Genomic DNA, 18,995 nt, shown 5'->3' with positions numbered 1-18,995 from the left:
TTCTTTATTTGTTTAGTGATGAATATTATCAAAAGAAGATTGTTTTTATAAGAAAAATGTGAAAGAGAAGCCAAAATAAAGCTAAAAAGAAACAAGTTAATTTTGTCACGCATTTATATATAAATACCAACAGTAATTTGAGCTAAATCTACGCAAATACTTTCTCTTTCAAGCCAAATTATATCCCAAGCCAAATTATATCCCAAGCAAACTGTTCCCAAACAATGCACAAGTCCTCAAGTGTTTTCGCTTAAAAAAAAATGAGTTAATGTAGCAATTCTCTAGGCACAAAGAGATGAGTAAAAGCTAGGATTTTTTTTTTCTTCAATTGTTTTTTCAGACCCTGCAAAAGTGTATGTCTTGCTTAGCTCGACACTGAAATACATTTTGGTTCAGAGTATTTGATTTAGCTCTGTATGTTTCATGACTTTTGCTAGTTTGATTTAAAAACAGTGTTACACAATGCAGGTTTTCACATGGTTTATGGTTTGACTGTGAAGCATTTATGATGCAATAAATACTGGTTGTATTGTTGGATAGAGGATTTAACAACTGAGAACACAAAACTGATGGAAATGGATGGATCAAATCTAGTTAATAAAAGTAGTAACTGCATTTACAGACTGCAGCACAGCTAAAGCGAAAGTCAATGCAATATATACTCTATGTTTAGCTGATAATGGGAGCTTGGAGGGAAAGCAGCAAGCTGGTTTAGTTTCATTTTAAAACCAACAACTCTAGTGGCAGAAGCTGCAGATATTGTGATTTTCTTGCAGCTCTGCATGCTGTGGGCAGGTCTGCATGGTGCACAGTGGCTGACCAAGGCTCTGGCTGCGCTGCTTCTCTCAACAGTTGCTTTTAACTGCATCAACACCGACAACAGAGGGAATGTCCCAGAAGAAAGGTTTGCACAGACACAGCTCAAGTGAATCAGGAGTCATGATTACAAGCACCCCTGACTTTTATCTCCTCTGCAAAGCCTCCACTTTCTTTTACATCCAAAGTCACAATAGGAGGATTTCCTACCTTGCTGTAGGATATCCCATCAAACACAGAGGTGATTTCAGCTGGAGATGACACATCAACCACAATTGCGTGGGAAGACAGCAAAGAGTCATCCTTCAGTACAGGAAGCACATCGTCAATTAAAACCTGTTCAGGCTGAGAAAGAGAAGACATTAGAATAGAAACAAAGGCGGGAATATATGTCTAACTTCTCAAATAGGTAGCTTGAACTGCAACTTTTCTAGGGAGAGGCATTTGGAAATAGAATGAGATTTCATGCCCTCTAAAGAGGGACTTGCAAACTCCTGCTTTACATCTGAGTGGGGAGGGATAAAGTTTTTCCCTAGCTAAGATAAACTGCCTTTTGGAAATCCTGTTTTCTTGTGTGTATCGACACAGGGAACACACACAACACAAACACACCCAGCCCACTCTCCCTCCACTCCCAATAAGCAAAAAAAGTAGGCTGTGTTACCAATTTCAGCAGTGTGACAATATTTGTAAAGCATTATGGGCTTCTCTTGCAAAAATAGAGCTAGGTAGGAAGGAAAGAGGAAAGAAGAAGGCAGGGTTCCCCATCCCAAAGCTTATAATTATTTTTAAAGTGATTTTCCTTTTTTTTAATATTAGGTGGTCAGCAGTCAAAATACCTGTACTATCTAATAAATATTGACCAAAAAAGGCTAAATTTCAGTTTGGTTTTCCTCTTCTAATACTCATGAGGATGATAACATTGAAATGTCTCTAGATCTTAAATTAATATGTTATCCAGATACAAAAAAGGGCTTTTAAATTTTAAACTCAGTAATAAAAATGTTTCTCATGTAGTTAGGATAACAGATCCTCTACTTCAAAGTATAAAAGTGACCCAGGAATGATTTTTTTCTCAGCCTCGTATAACATGGATCACAAGAGATATTTATGAGGAGGAGCAAGGGGGGTAGGGAAAGCACCAAGTAGGCACTGCCTGCTTCTGAAGTCACTAGGCTAAGGGGATAGTAGATTACAAAACAGACTCAAGCTATGCAAAATCTTCCCTGCTTCCTTCCACTGGCATATGGTGTATATTTCTTAGTAGCCAGAATCTCATTACACCTGGATACCTGGGGGAACTATGCATGCTATGTGCCATCACATCTGTTTGGGAGGGGAGGAAGGAAAGAGCAAGAAGCCTCCCTTTATTCACACACTTCTATCGTTCCTCAGAATCTGATGGATGCTTAAGGCTACTCTCTTTGCAACCCCCTTAAAGTGTCTGGAGTTGGTTCTGCTGCACAGTGTGACTGTAGGCCATCTCACTAACTATTTTTGCACTGCACAGAATAAAGATTGTCTGAGTTGGAGCATTTGAAATGACACTTAAAATGCTGGCAGAAGCTGAATGGGAGTCTGATATTTTCCTTGACAAGTAGCCCAAGCTGTGGAGACAGGCCCAGGTTCTCAACCCTGACCAGATCAGATAACAGTTATAAGTCCCATGAAGAACTAAATCTCCTTCTTTCAGAGTTAAACCTTTAAACAATCTTGCAAAGTTGCTAAGGCTCCAGAATCCATCTAGGTGTTATTTGCCGTAATCATAACTAAACGCTTGACTCGCTTATTAAAAAATAATTACTCTTCCCTGCAGACTAAAACTTTACTAAGTTTACTTTGACTAGGTAAGAGAAAAGGCTTAAACCAATGTTTTCTTTATGTTGCACTGCACTGTGTTAATTTTCTACAAATACACTTTGTGTCTTCCTTAACCTTGTCTCATTTTTATTCCCTTCCAAAATACTCCTCCCAGTCCTGCCAACCCTCTACAAGACAGAAATAATTACCATTTGCCAATCTGGTTCTGTTTCATTTGCTCCCAGGAACTCAAAATAACTGGCAAATCCTTCATTTAACCACAAGTCATCCCACCAGTCCATGGTTACGATATTTCCAAACCACTACAATTATAAACATAAAGATGTAGTGTTAGCTAAATAGTAAATGTACATTTCAGTATCTCACATCTCTACACAGAATAGTCATTTGCTTACTTTTTTCCGGTTCCAGATGAAAATTATCATAACTCTGAGGCTTAAATAGGAATTCCTTAAATAAGAATTAACACACTTGCCTTGTGTTAAAACATCACTTTTATTATAAAATTGCATATTACTGGGAAGATTGCTAATGATTCATGTGCCACTGAAAATATTTTTAGGTTTTGCCTCTTGATTTGATGATTTGTGCTTGTAAGGATATGTTTTCAGACAGCCTCCACAGTATATAGTTGTCCCTATTTGCTTGCCCAAAAGAGACATCTGCACATGTAAATGAGTTCCTTTAAGATATTTCAAACAGATTTTCATAAGCTGGCTGACAGGCTGGGCCCAAGCATCTAACTTCCTGAGAAAAATTCCAAGGCAGTAGTCGTATTTTAAAGCTCTAATGGGGATCTGTTTTAACATGATATTTTGCAAGCAGACTGTGAGCACACATAAAAGATCCTGAGATGGAGTTAAAAACAGTATTTTCAAGATTAAATATTGTGACTACGTATTTGAAACACTTTAAAAATTAATCATGTCCTAAAATGTACCTGATGAACGAGCTCATGGGCTATCACAGCAGCTACTCTCTGTTGGTTGGAAGAGGCTGACTCCTCAGGATCATACAGCAGGTTTGTTTCTCTGTATGTGATCAGCCCCCAGTTCTCCATAGCACCTGTCCCAAAATCTGGAATAGCTATTTTATCTGCATTGAAAGAAAGATAACATGATTACCACTGTACCCTTAAGCCACTTAGCTCGTCCTCTCTCTGTGTATTTACAGCCTGTGTTGCTTACCATTTGTGATTCTGGCTTACTACTATGGACTGCAGGCTACAGTCTGTGTTTCAGAAGCAGGGAACTGGCCTACAGGAGCTGATAGCAAGTGCCCTGGCTCTGCTGAGATTAATAGAGCTGGGATCAGTTGCCCTAGCTGAGAATCTGTCCTGTGAGGTGATGCTATGCCAACTTCTGTGAACGTGTGCATCACTCATTACTTACTTTTGGCTCCAGAAATCATACTAGTGTCTGGGGATGTGCTGCAGGCAGTAAACCTCCTAAAACTATTTGTAGCATAATGAGGCAGGACATTGTTTGTCACATTGTTGTATTAAAAGTATTTATTGACATTTTAACCGAAGTAAATCCCCCATGTTGTGAACAGCATCTGTTTCTCTGCCTGGTAATTTGTAGGGGTCACTCATTTATGGTCAGTAATCAATAGCGATTTAAATGAGAATTGCAGACTCAACTGGACTGGTATTTTCTTCTACAAATAATGACCAGAGCCTTTCTATGTGGGTTGGTGAAAAAGTACATATGAATTTAAAACTGAATAGAATGAACAACTCTCACCCCACCATAAGAGAAGGCAGGAATTACTTACTATAAATTAAACAACTTGATTACACAGCCAAAGCTGATAGTCTGGTAAGGGCTTCAGTGATAGTCAAAATGAGGATCACAAGGAGACTGGCAATGCCAGAAGCCATAAATCAATGTGAAACACAATATTTAAATAAAACATTATGCAGAAACATATTTGATTCATCAATTTTGACCCAGATGACTTCTAATAATGAGCAAATGGCATGGTAAGTCAAGATTTGTGATCCAACAGATAGACACTGAGGAAAACAGTACAAAGGTATCTATCTTCTGATACTTCTGATACTGCTGACCTGGGGATACCAGTCCACCCTGTAGTGCAGACAGGCCCTTATACATATGTTGCCTGGCAAAGTCATCAGGCTTTCATGGAAATGAAAGTTTGAATATGAAGCATAGGTGAGATATAGACCCCATAATTATTGGGGACCAGTGTGTGAAAGAACAATATGTTGTATGGTTTCCCTATTCAGTTGTCATTGAAATGCAAAAAGATATTTACAGTAAACTCATAATGTTTTGAAAGGAAGAGGTAAAAATCTTTTGTTAAAGTAATATAGGTTAGCCTGATAGGTACAAACACGAGTAGCCAATAAAAAGTTTGCATAGCACTATTACTTGTCTTCAAAGTTTTGGGTATTTTTTTCCCCATTACATTCGCTTGACTTGTTTGCAGTTAGTATTTTTCCATCCTTTAAAGTTCATGAACCTAACTAAATTACCTCTTTGAAGGTCTTAGGAAGGGGCATTTCCAAAATGCTGATTACATTCCCAACTTTATTAGTTCAAATTGCACAAATCAGATCCATACTCCAGATATTCCAAGCTAAAGGATGCCCAAATGCACTACTTTCTCTCTGCTTATTTTGTAACCATGGGCAAAATCTGAGAGTGTGCCTGGTCTTGTTTATTTCTGGGTCTTTATTTAGCCCAGCAGTAGAAGCTACAAATTAAATGCTGGACCACATTCATCTTTCTAAGAGGTTGATACACACCCACTTTGCACTAAGGTTAATAAATAATATGACATACTCTCTGGCAGTTTACATCTTCACTTATCTCACAGCTGAGTTTTGTCCAGAAGTTCCCATGGAAGTGGTACATATTTTTATGAAATTTCTGGCTCTGTTTTAACTCATGATGTTCCTTTGCTGATGACACCAATGCTTGCCCTGTCTTTCCACAAGACACTTTAAAATAACCATGCCAAGACCAGTGCTTCAGTTCAGTAAACTGAGCAACTCTTCCATCATGACATTTAGGAGCATCTTGAACTACATTGCTACAGTTTTAAAATATCCTGACATAATATAAGCAGTTAGCAACCAAATGCTTTCATGCTGTTTTCCACTAAAAGCACAGAGTCCTGTAGGAGCAACATAACCATGACACTGAATTAACAGAATGAAAAATATAAATATTAATAATTACCTAGTTTTGGAAGAGAATAGCTCAAATTAAAGTACTCTTCAAAGAAGTCAAATACAACTTTTGTTACATTTGCTGCATATTGTGCCGTGTGTAGTTGCTGTGGCTGGGCATAAACTCTCAGCTGTAAAATAGAGACAATTAGAGCAGCTTTCAGTTAAAAGAAACCAGAAGGTGTCAATTGAAAAGGCATTTAGCGTACATACCTATAACACAGGAGGTTTTCTCTAAAAGACTGGCCTGAATGCTGAATTCTGTTCCCTAACACGTTTATTCAACAGTTTTTCAAATGTTGTACAGAAGAGAGACCAAGCCAACATAATCTGTGCACGCTTTCCACAGTATACCTAAATTGTAAAACTGTCAAGACTCATGTCCAGAAGCTCAGAGTGGCCTAGCTTGGAGCAGGGCCTGGATGCATACCAACCCCTACTCCCCCAAGGGCTGGTTTTCTCCAGAAGGAAACCTGGGCAAGCACAGTAAAAAGGGATCCACTTTTTCTGAGCAGTTAATTCATCTTCACCGATCCCATCAGACCAATCTTTAGGAGCACATTTGTATTGAAATGTGTCTGAAGCCCATAACACCTTATTTTCTTCAACTTCTTTCTATCTTTTCTACCTACTATCATCATAGTTTCCTCTTGGCCTTGTATGTTTGAAGATCTCAAATCCTCTGAAGATAGTGTGTTTACCAGACCTGTCACTCTTCCCAGATTCTGGCCCATGCAGGACCTTGGGCCATACGGCCCCCCAGTCACAGCTGTGGTGCTCGCTGAGTTGCTGTGCCCCAGGAAAACATAGCCAAAAATCAGCTCTTTCTTTTCCCAACAGGCAAATCCAGGAAAACTGGCATGTTTGGTAGCCCTGTGTGTGATGAGTGACCATTTCTGTTCTCCTCTTGCATATCTGAATGCAAAAAAATGGTGTGTTGTATGTTGACCTTTCAATCCCTGAGGCTTGGTGCCTGGGACTACTTTGGCTATTGCTGTCAAGCAATAGAAAACCTCAAACTCTGTAGAACTAGAGACCTTATGGCACCCATATCCATGATGAGGAGGCCTACCTACGGCTTGAAAAAACCTTTAGGGACGTTACCTCCACATTTTGAAGACAAAGTTTGAATTCAGAATTACGGAATTTCTTGAGGGTCTTTCCCTCAATCTCTTTGTCCCAAAGCTTGCAGGAGCTCTAGGCTGTTCTCTTCACTGGCCCTAAATATTTCCACTGTGGAAAGTAAGAGATCTCTATATGGAGCGAAGTTTCTGGTTTTAGGAAAAATGATCCATCTCATTTTGCCAGCTCTGTGACTCTTATGAATGGGCCACATTCATCTGGCTATGTCGGTGTGGCTTGTTTACTCCTCAGTGCTGTCTTACAGCCAGGCATTTAGGGCCCAAGCTGAGCAAAGGAGCTGGTCTATTTTAAGAGCTCTCTTGGAGCCTGACTACACATTGATTTCAATACCATGAAATTACATTTCCTCCAATGAGAGGGGAGGGTGGCAAAGTGGTCAGAAATAAAGCTGGAATGAAAAAAAACGAAACCAAAAAAAGCTTATGGGATTCAATTGGGAATCCATTCTAGGCAGGGGATTTCCCCCAGGGTCAGTTTGCAATTACAATTTACAATTTGCAATTTCCACTTCTGTAAGCTCTTTACCCAATTTAGCAGCCTTCAGTCCCCTAGCTGATCCATATTAATGGTTTCCAAAACCTTCAGCATGCACTAGAAGTGACTCTGGGTTTATTTGTATAACCTCCTCTGTGATTTTCCAAACCAGACATTTGGTACCTGACAGGTAATCAGCTCAGGAGTACTGTTTCCAGCTATAGGCACATTTCCCACCATTGATTCCATTAACGTCTTCATTAGAGCTTTCAGAGTGAACAGCAGAGTTTTTAAATAATTTACCATTTAAATAATTTACCATGAGCTGTATGTTCTTGCTGTTGTTTATGAAAGCAATTTAAGGATCATGATGATACTTTTTGTTGGACTTTTCTATTGCTAGAAATTGACATAGCAAACTATGGAATTTTCTTTTCAGCTGCTGATGAATCTAAATTCCTCATTGTTCAGCTGGGCTTCAAAGTTCTTGGACACCTTGGAAAGGTGTCTAGGAAACCTTGGAAAGGTTAGAAGAATGACTCTCTAAATATCTAATTTAAAACTCTAAAGATAGTCTGGTTTTCCTAGGTAAAAGGTAATTTTTCTTGATAGAGCTTATGATTCCCTTTATTAAAAACAATCTTACACATGTACTTTTTATTGGTAAAACTATGTCCATGTTAAGAGAAAGGAAACAGTTGTGATATTAACCTCGCTTAAACCCCAAGTTTTCTAGTGCAGGCAAGTCCTCAAACATTGTTTAGTGAGCAACATTAATAAAATATGTAGTAACCGAGGCCTGAATTAGAAGATGTTTCTTCAGGCAACCTCTGTACTGACACGAATACCCCTGCTTCTACACACACACAGTTTAATTACCATGTTTCAGTGAGCACTCCCTTCTATTTAGAAAAGCTACAACCAGTCAGGAACATTGTGGGCTTTACTGTTTTGCTTGGGGAAAAAAAACAAATATTGACCTCAGAGCCGTACTCTGGAGCGTGGCATGGACAAGCAGAGAATATTAACTTTCGCAACTAGAAAATAGTGTAAAACACTTCTTTTCTTTACCCTACCACATTATTTTCTGCACAAAAAGCTACACAAATTCTGCTTCTTAAAATAACTAAACTCTAGAGAACATCTATTGAGGCCAAATAGTTAAACTCCTGTCCCTGATAGTAAGTGGATCAGCTGCATTGAAGAGCAACTGGTTAACAAAATTGTGTGACTGGGTGGCTTAAAAATGTGCTCCTGTTTTGCAAATTATTTAGCCAAACAGCAGGGAACTAAGCATATTACATCTCTATCTCAAACCAAGCTCCATTTGCTTGTCAAAGTGTAATTTAACCTTAGCTATTTATCAAGAAACAATATAAGCATACAGCATGATAATAGTTAGGGCACAGAGGAGAGAGGCCTCAGCACAGCACTATGCCGGGAAGTCTTTGCTAAGAACTGAATCTGAACCTTGGAGATTTCTACAAGACAGATTTTCACATCAGTGAACAGCCTTAAGTAGGCAAGGATTTGCTGAGCTTTTTTGGATAGGGAAACTCAGGAAGAGCTAACTTGCTAGGTTAATGGTGGCCCAGCTGGGGCTTTGTTATAGATTCCCTGTTCATTTGTGTCACTATCTCCAGAAAAGGAGGGAAGCACTGCTGGCTCAGGTGAACCACAAGACCACATTTCACATAAGGGGAAAGGAAGGGGAAGCAGCAATAGCATACAGCCCTGGGATCATCCTCTGTGTCAGATGAAGAAAAAATGTAATCCAATAACTAATTTACAGCAGGTTGAGCATCCCAGTCTAGGTTTAGGCTAAATGAGGAGTTTATGTTGAGGGGCAAATTATATTTAGGATTCCAGTTTGTGAATCAATGTAGTGTCTTGTTATTTCTTTATCTCTAATCAGCTGTACCTTCAGGAGATTTGAATCTAAGCAAGAACTGGATGGGACTGCCTACTGCATCTAAACAAAGGAGCTATTTTAACTTTATGGATTCAGATTCAAACCCATGCACTTCATTAGGGCACCTACCAAATAGCTAGCTCTTTAGGCAGACACTATCACTTCTATACTTATTTGTAAAGAACTTACACTGGGCACTTGCCTGCAGCAGCTGTTGTAAAATAAAGAATATTAAGGCCAACACATAATGGTACATAGCACTGTAGTCCTATGTCTCCATGGCTGTGATAATATCAAATGCATGGATTCATATCTTTTAACCCACAGAAAACTATAACGTATTTGTATCCATGACCTGCGACTCTCCTGCACCCCTTGACTTGTACAATCCTTCAGACACTGAGCTTCAAGTCAGGGACAAGGTTAGAGAAATAGTGCTTCTTCCTCACCTGTGTGCCCATATGGGAGGTACTGACTGAGATCTCACAAAGATGGGAGACAGGGAAGGACTGCAAAACACTATATGTAGTTAAGGTCAGAGGGACCACTGTGAACACCTAATCTGATAAAATAGGCTGCATATAATAGGCTATGGGAAATGGAAAAATATGTTCCTGTTTTTATGAATTGAGATTTTTTTTTTTTTAAATGCAAATCAAGGTACATCTGTCATCTGAAGCATGTTCAGGTTGCAGCAGGACTTACAGGTTTTCCACTACGGGATATTCTCTCTTCATAGGAAAACTGGTGCACTGCAAAGCATACCAAGTAAGTGCTCATGGGAACTGACTTCTCAAAAGTTGTTCGATTCCAGCCATCGCCGAGTTGTACAGTTTGCTGCAGAAATGGAAAAATAATCAGTTTGATTTTTGGAATTGCAAACACATGCAGAAGAGGGTACAATATTTATATGAAGGCTGCAACTACACAGGAATGATAAACCACCTCTTCAGGTTCACCGCTTCTGGCATCTCATTGCTGGAGGCATGAGAACAGACATGGATTCTTCTGCGATACTGCACTACATGAAATGGGACTTTGTTTTTCTGCACTTAGTAAGTTTACTTAATTGTAATTTTCATCAGAGATTTGAAATCATTCACATGCGCAGGAATTTTTCCAGTGTATGCTACTGTGTTTTGTTCTTGCAATACTTGCATAAAATAACATCACTTTGGACAGATCAGAGAAGAGACTGAATTCTCTCCTCTCTTAAATATATGCATCATGGATGAGTCAGGCATTGTAGAGACGCTACTTGGGATAAAGACCAATGTAATGAATCTATCCTGAATTCATTCAAATATAAATGAACACTGCTAACTGGTGGGTTGCTTCAGTTTACATAAAATGTAGTGCTTTCTTGATTTTCCCAAATGTCCTTAACTCTCAAATGAACCATATGACCAAACTTTCTTCCTGTTGTATGTGATTTATCCCATAAATATTTATTTCTGTTACTCATTTTGTGCTATTGTCTGATAATCTTTTGTGCTTCTGACTGGATGACTAATTTAAAGAGGAAAAAAGTAAAAAGAATATAAAAGACATTAGCTTTCTAGAGATACAATACTTCATGAGATTTTTTTGTTATAAACACAATACAAATAAAGCTCAGACAGTGAATGTTACAGGTAATATGATTCCATGAGAAAAAACCCTTTTCACAGATATTCATAACCCACTTTCGACAGAGATATTCACAGTCTACTTTTACATTATTTGACTTATCTTAACATCTCTTTTTCTTTCAACAAACTCAGGACTTAAGCAGAAAAAAATTCTTTAAAAAATCAAATCCAGTGAAAAATGCAAATGAAATGCACAAGTTTCAGTTCTGTTGATCTGATTTTGCCATGCTGATTATATAGCTCCACATCACGAAAACTGCTACAAGACACGTAACACACAACATGCCTTGCATTTACAAACTACTACATTTCCATCTGTTGAAAGGATGTTTCCCAAAGATCTTTCACTACTAAGACCAGAGCTACTCACCTTGTGAGCATATCAGATATAAAAGTGCCCTACTATAATCCCTCCATCAAATTTGAGTATGAACTCAGCATAATCTGCATTTTCTTATCTGTACTTGTTTTTTAGTAAATTAATTAAGAAGCTGTAGCTAGCCTTTAAAAACCTTATTTTTGTATGTCCATTCTAGAGGCAAGGTCCACATGGTGTAAAGTAAATCTCAAAACCCACTAAATCTTCATACTATCTAGTCTTATCCCCTTACCTTCCTTGCTGGTACCCTCCCTTATCTGAGGTCTGTGAGGAAAGGTACAGCACTCTCCTTTCATGTGTTATTCATCAAAGTGCTTGGTCTCTTTTAGGTATCACAGAAATGTCTTTAATAACAATGGGTCAGATCTTTAAATTTGCAGAAGGTATGGAAGGCATCTGTACTAGAATGGTAATAGTTTTCTCCACTGCATTGCTAGGGGAAAAAGTTTAGGGGACTCTAAATAAAACAGTACACAGTAAAGTAGACCTTTGTTTTCTGGGTGGGGGAGCAATTTGGGAAGATGAAAATGCCAAAAGCCTGGAGGCTTTTTTCTTTTTTTCTTTCTTTTTTTTTTTTTTTTTTTTTAACTTGGCACTTTATCTCCCACTACAGAACATTATTAGAAATTACACAATGGACTACACATTCAGTTGAGCTATTCATTAGAAAGTCTCTTATCTGAAAGTCATTCAATCTTCTTCCAGAAAGCCCAGAGGTAGATAATTGATGCTGTTGAATTTCATACAAAACTTGGATTTTGACACACTTGGTCCAGAAATGGATTATTTACGAAATTATAGACATGATGGAATGACAAGTGCCCACACCCATGAATTGACAGATGGGATTTCAGATCCGGTATTATTAAAAATAATAATCCTAGACTTCCTTGCTAGAAGGATTCTTTGCCATTAGGTTGTGATCAGCAGACCCTTGCTTTGGACCTTATTTAGTTTTAGTGATTATTTTAGGCTTTCCACCTAGGAATAAGCTGTCTTCCAGAGTATTCCTTCTCAGAGTCCACCCAGTTTGGCTGAAGAACCTGCCATTATCTGTTTATAGTTACTAGAGGACACTCATCTAGAATATCTGAATACAGGATCAGCTAGCTAAAGACAGGAAATACATTTCGTTTCTGCTTTGGATTTGATTTTGTATTGCCATGTTGTGTCCTGGCGGACCACCATGAGTCCTAACAACCAACTAGTCCTGTTCTATGGAATATTTATTAACCATTAGTTTTACAGTGTCCAGGTGCTGGAGTCTGTGAACACACAAGGACCTTGCAATCCACACTACTATTCCAGTGGCTTTATAGAACCATTTCACTTAGACAGCAGAGCTGGGAAATACATACCTGTACAGGCATGTTTGAAAGTGCTTGATATGTATCTTGATGGATGATAGATATGTTGTAAGTTGCCTTTTTGTTTGGCTCGTCAAAGCAGGGAAACGACTTCCGTGCATCTGTTGGCTCATGATCAGTAGCTGCGATGCTCCTTAAACAAACAACACATTGGCAAGCCTTCATTATAGAGCTTTGAAATCTTGTCTGTAATTTCTAAACATTTTTTGTAGCAATTTCACAAACTAAATTCGACTACAAGTATTTGTGTGTACTTGTCCATTCATAAAACCAAGTGACAGCAGAAATGCACAAGCTGACATCACATAGGTATATGTAGCATATAAATCAAAGTCTGTCATCGGCATCCTCTAGGTTTCAGAGCAAAAGCTAAAGCAAATTGCTTATCATCAAATATTTTTAGGAGCCAGGCAGTAAGATAGGCATGACCCCTCATGGATGGTAAAAATTTTGCTTACCTTCCTAATGAGCTTTTCCACTGATTTATACACCTAAAATAAAATACTGATGATATCACCTGAAAGGAAATCAAGTCACTCCATGCATCATTTACCCACTACAGCATATCTTGGGATCGGAGTTTTGAACATATCCTGAGACACCACCTTGAAATTGTGTAAATGCCACTAAAATCTCATCCTGCCTATGTGTTTCTTTTTTTGCATTTACCACATACAGCTTTCTGTTGGTGCTGTTATGCTTCCCTGACTCCATTAGTGAAACTGCTGGAGAAAACATGGAAAGTTCAGATGAATATCCTAGTATATAACTGATGCTATGCAAGCTGTATTGGGGGTTTAGAAAGCCATCTCAGTTGTGCAAAAACAGCTGGAAGTGCTGAACAATAGGGGTCACGTAAAAACATAAGGTGAAGGTTGTGAGTGTTCATATCATGTGCTTGCTTCTTGCAGTGACATTGGGCTTTCCCATTAATGAACCATACAGTGGCAGGGTGTATTCTCAAGTGATTGATGGTGAAAGGGATCACAGATGCTTCTTCAATTAATCTGGAATGTCGAGCATTTTCTGATAGGACTTCTACAGCTGCTCCAACTATATTGAGGTAGTTTTTCTTTCCAAAAAGTAATTAAAAGTGTACACCATAAATTACAAATCTGCAGCAATCCTACAAGCTCACTTGACAATCAATTTTTCAATGTTTCTGTTGCCCTTGGCATTTCCCTGTGACGGTTAAATACTAAACTGGTCATTAGGAACTTGTAGCAGCAAGAGTCATTTACCAGTCTGACGGAGGTAATATATCTGGGTTCTCTCCATTCATGTTCTTTGGAATAGTAACTCAAAAGTTCATGGGCAGAAAGCATAATGAACATTCACCTTAACATAATTTCAAACTCAATAGAGTTTCTTTTGCTTGGTGCATTGTTTGCTGTCACTCTCTATTTTTGTAGGATTTGAAAGCTATTTCACAATTAAATTAACTGCAAGCCTCCAGGGCAATGCTTCACAGCTATTGCTTAAAAAATTGGCTATATATTTTGACACATTTATGTCTTGTTCCTACAGACTGATAACACTGTGATATCTCTGTTGATTTATGAGATGATAATCCATCTATCCTCATATGCTTGTAGAGGCATACAGACATTACGAGTGCAAAACCTTAGTGCTACTATTTCTATAGGCTAGACAATGACAGCTCCAGACTATGGCATGCATAAAAGTGGCATCAGAAACTCAAAATGTTGTAATTTCCTTTCAAGCTTCATAATGTAGTTTTTAGCTAAGATTTTCTTCAGTCTTTGGTGGCTTCTGCTCTTCTACTTGCTGTTGATGTCCAGATCTTTAAATGTGAACTAGAGGTGACAGTTGTAAATCATACCTAATAAGAAGTGAAAATGTGACTGAGACTGCATCCAGCTGTTCTCAAAATAAAATAGTGATGCATTTAAGAACCATGATGGATTTTCCTCCCCACCCCCCCACAAAGTACATGGCGTTAGTGAAAAACCTCTCTTCCCCTTAAGCCATTTAAAGCATTTTTCTCTTAGTCTTTCCTAAAATTCAGATTCATTGTTTCTTCTGAGGAAACTTTCTCCTTGAGGAAGAAAACTAGGAGTGTTACTTCTGTACACTAAAGAAAATTTTGTCTTTCACTGTTTAACAAAATCCTAAATGCAAGTGTCCCTGTTAGCCATGTGCCAAACCTCTTGCTCTTTTCTTATAGAAAACAGAAAGAATTCCTATAAAAGGGAAGCCATACCTTATCACTAATAGTCGTGCAAAATCCAAGCCAGCTGCTGTGACATTTGTATTATTTGTAATATTAAGGAGAAAATACAAGAGGGCTTTAGCACATTTCTTGTAAGAAATTAGTGAGTTGAAATAACCCATTACACCATGCAAGGACTCTTCTTATATTTCTTTCCCTAATATCTGAAAATAACACAGTTGTAAGGTAGTTATGCTCACTGCATCATGCAAAATAAGGAAGAACTGTTAATCACTTTTCATCAATGGGGAAATGGAATACACGAGGAATAGTTTCACCAAAGGACTTATGCGCTTACTGCTGGATTCAGGAACCCACAGGACGATCTAGGCAGGTCTATGTCCAAAACCTACATTCTTAAAGTTTCTACTTTCCTGTTCCCTACCTGCATGTGCACACCAATTTAAATAGTTGTGTTCCAAAGTATCTCAAGATCTGCTTTAGGGCATGTCCAAAAGCACCTTTGCCCTGATGGGAATTGTGTGATCTGTCTTAACAGGATTCCCAAATGAGGTGTTCTTCTCCTAAGCCTCTCAAGGATCCCAGACTTATAGGCATGTTCAGCACATGTCTACCTGTTTTCCACAAAATGTAGTGGGAGATTTGAATCTAAGCAACAGCAGAGCCTGGATATGTGCCCAGTTTGTAAACAAAAGGCGTTATAGAAATGTTTTGGCAAACTTTTGCCTTCACAGATAGATAGCTGGGGAGCAGCTCAGTTCTGGGAGCTGACTTTCCAGTTGTTCTTAATTCTCTCAAAAGGTCCTATTGCTTCTAACACTGCACAGAAGGGAAGGTTGAATAGGTTAATTACATGTTGGATTGCATTTTCACCTCAGCCCTCTTCAATTTAACACTCCCTATTAATAGACTTGATCATTGTTCTTACCTAATCTGATTTGTATTTACTTGCAACATGATAAGAATGGAACTATTTGGGTCAAAATTTTTCAAGAGTGATGTCTACCTCAGGCAAAGACAAAAAAGCCAATTCCAGTCAGCATTGCTCTGAATGGAAAGCCAGGGGAAAATGCAGTTTTACTAAATAATAAAACTCTTCTCTTGTCATCCTTTCTCACTCCATCCTATCATCTCCCCTTATGCCACAGAGCAGCAGCTTGGCTGGTGGTTGTTTTAATTTCAAAGCCGTACTTATCGCTATGATGTACATCACCTATTCCACCCCCCCAAACAATCTGCCCAAACATGCAAAACATTTCAGAAGTCACCATTCGCTCATTCTTATTAAAGCCCTCCTCAGGTCTAACAAACAAACTCCCATGCTCGAGTTCCTTTCTGTATTGAGAGTTTTCAGACTGCTGGCTAGGATCATCCCTGCCACTGTAGCTTCCAGCCAAGAAGTAGGAACAGTCAAAGTGAGCCCACATTTCATATTTTCTTCAGTTTTTGAAGTTCCCCTTTTCTCCTGACATCAGATGCTTGGCCCTTGTCTACCTCTACTGTCTGGATCTGAGGGAAAGGCACTCACCTCTCCTGCTCTGCAACTCAGGAGACCTGTATTCTGATCCAGCTGTTCTGGTATTGTGACAGATCTGGAGCTATTACTTTAATATCTAGGTATCCTTCACCAATAAAAAGGAAGTAACACACCTCAACTCGGATGTATCATAAGAGGTTGCACTTTAAAACTGTTGTGGAGATGTCAGATACTCAAAGTATAAAATCAAAGCACCTTTCAAGTCAGAACAATACTGAGGTCAGAGATGGAGGAAAACAAGGGGGAAAGAGCCGTCTGGTGTTCGAGCTGTTCACTGCATAGATTCTTCACAGATCAGATAACTGTGTTTAACTAGGAAAAATCAATGCTTGCTTTATCCTCTGCCTCTTGGATTTGCTGGTGTCAGTGCCAGTCACTGCTGCTACTCCTGGCATTTTCTGTCAGTGGTTGAATGGAACTGATGTGATTCTCAATCATGACACCATTGTCCCAGGAGGGCAAACAAGTGACATGACAACACATCGGTGCTTGTCTTCATGTTCCTGCTACAGGGCCTTGTAAAAGTCTAGCTAAGTTTATCTTTTGGCTGTAAAGGCTGGAATGAGTCACTTCAGAAATGTAAATATTGGAAAATGGATGAGTGTCCTCTCCATACATTAACTGTGAAGAAAAGCCTTTGAATGGTGGGCAATGGCTTTTTCAAGCTTTCACTGTAGTGCAAATCTGGCAAATGGAATGGGTTAGCTGAACTGGCAGAGGCTTTCAATAACTATTGATATATTAATAAGGAAGAGATGGAGCACAAAAAACCCAAGTCAAATATAACCTTAATTGTTTGGATTTTCCTATATAATTTAAACCATCTGCAGGAGGGACAGAGAAGTTCTGGTCTGAATATTCCTCAGGCTTACAACATCAAGGAGGCATCATATCAGGAAACATATCAGAAGAGTATTTTACACCAAAACTGTTACCTTGGGAAGTGACAGGAAGAGGGTGGTAATAGTTTATGCTATTTATTGTACTACAGAGATAAAAACAGGCCTCAATCCTTTCAGCTCTCCGACAGAGCAATTCATAAAGTTCAAAGGTAATCTGGGACCAGTAGAATTTGAAAAGGTTTTTCAGAAAAATAATAACAAACCCTCGTCTCTCCAGCCCAGATTCACTAGTCAGCAGCCAAAGGGTTTTGAATACAGGATCTTCCTTAGGGGGATGAGAAAACTAAAGAACAGCCCAGAAATGTCAGCAAGTTGGTGAGAAGCAAGACTGAAAAGCTGAAACAGGAATAGAGGAGGCCTGAACAAGTAGAAATAAAGAAAGTTTAATAAATAAAAGAAAAACTGCTTTACTTGATCTCTCCGTTCTCAGTATAGGTGGTCCTATAAAACCCAACCAGCGAACCATTCAGCCAGCCTTGAAACTTCAGGGTGAGCACATAGGGATCACTTTCATCAGTGACAGAGAGCTCTGCTGCTGCCTTCATCACTATGTATTCCTGTGGGTTGTACGCAAAGCAATCATTCAGAGCAATCTGCTGTCCTGAAGATTTCTGGAGTGTGGGCATTTCTGTAATCTTGGTCTCTCGCAGGTGAAGCCACAGGGAGCTGGTAGGTTTTTCCAAAATAATAGAAATATTGACTGTCCCACTGTAAATGTCTGCCTCCATTTCAGGCTTGATTTCCAGATCATAGTGGACAGGCTTGACATAAGTGGGCAGCCTAAATTCTGTCCACTCTCCAGTCTCATCTTTGGGAGGACAGGATCCCAAATCCACTGGAGGACGAGGCTGATCTGTCGTTGGTTGATCTGTTGTTGGTTGATCTGTTCCCTCTGGAGTTTTCTGAGATTTAGGTCTGCTCAGTCCCACACCAAGCCCCACGGCAAGACCTACAATAACCACAACACCACAGATGATAGCCACATGCTTTGTCTTCATGCAGTACCTCTTGGACTTCTCATCCTCAAAATCCATGCCCTCCATCTCTGCTCCTGGGTCCGCTTTCAGAGCAAAACATTAACTACAAAAAAGGTTATTAGTCACTCCAACACTTGCATTCAGTAAACTCAGCAGTCTTGGTTTGTATTTTAATTGTGTAGCTATAGCTGTTCTCTGCCTGTCTCCTGCACCTCGCTTTCCACGAGACACTCAATTAATTAAAGACAACATGCTCTTGGAGGAAATGTTAGTGATCAAAAGAAGTGCAGCTGGGCTGAGAGAAGGAGGGAACTGACACAGAAGAACATTGTTCCTGCCGTGCTACCCTTATAAGCAGTGCAACCCCACCCCCAGCCCCTCCTGTTCTGGCCTGAGTTAAATATAAAACAGTGCTATGTTAATCAGCAGTCAGGACATGATCAGATGCCAAAGCTCTGTCAGCAGCTTTCAGAAAGAGTTTGCAGATAGAGGTGTAACTGCTCCAAATCCTCAACCTTCACCACTACCTCTTCCTTTTTCTGTCTGCTATGTCTTGTTTAGGTTTTTGAGGTTTGGGCTGTTTTTTTTTTTCCCTCTTATTAATAAAGGTTTCCTTGAACTTCCACCCTATATGTTGTGAAAT

At 39.1% G+C, this 18,995-nt stretch overlaps 1 protein-coding gene across 1 annotated transcript in view; it reads right to left on the bottom strand.

Moving 5' to 3' along the window:
• The window catches only part of ENPEP (glutamyl aminopeptidase), a 34,599-nt gene extending 15,915 nt beyond the window's left edge, over positions 1 to 18,684 (bottom strand). Inside the window, exons 1-7 of the mRNA XM_064652105.1 lie at positions 17,787 to 18,684; positions 12,734 to 12,875; positions 10,071 to 10,202; positions 5,847 to 5,967; positions 3,578 to 3,732; positions 2,826 to 2,939; positions 1,027 to 1,161 (exon numbers count right to left, since the gene is read on the bottom strand). Of these exons, the coding sequence (XP_064508175.1) occupies positions 1,027 to 1,161; positions 2,826 to 2,939; positions 3,578 to 3,732; positions 5,847 to 5,967; positions 10,071 to 10,202; positions 12,734 to 12,875; positions 17,787 to 18,418 (1,431 nt within the window). The 5' untranslated portion in view covers positions 18,419 to 18,684. The remainder of the gene's footprint in view (positions 1 to 1,026; positions 1,162 to 2,825; positions 2,940 to 3,577; positions 3,733 to 5,846; positions 5,968 to 10,070; positions 10,203 to 12,733; positions 12,876 to 17,786) is intronic.
• Positions 18,685 to 18,995: the final 311 nt, after the last annotated feature.

This window comes from Pseudopipra pipra, chromosome 4 (genome assembly GCF_036250125.1).
Source record: "Pseudopipra pipra isolate bDixPip1 chromosome 4, bDixPip1.hap1, whole genome shotgun sequence".
Taxonomy (NCBI): Eukaryota; Metazoa; Chordata; class Aves; order Passeriformes; family Pipridae; genus Pseudopipra; species Pseudopipra pipra.
Note: the sequence above shows the minus strand (reverse complement) of the source record. Positions and strands in the feature narration are given on the sequence as shown.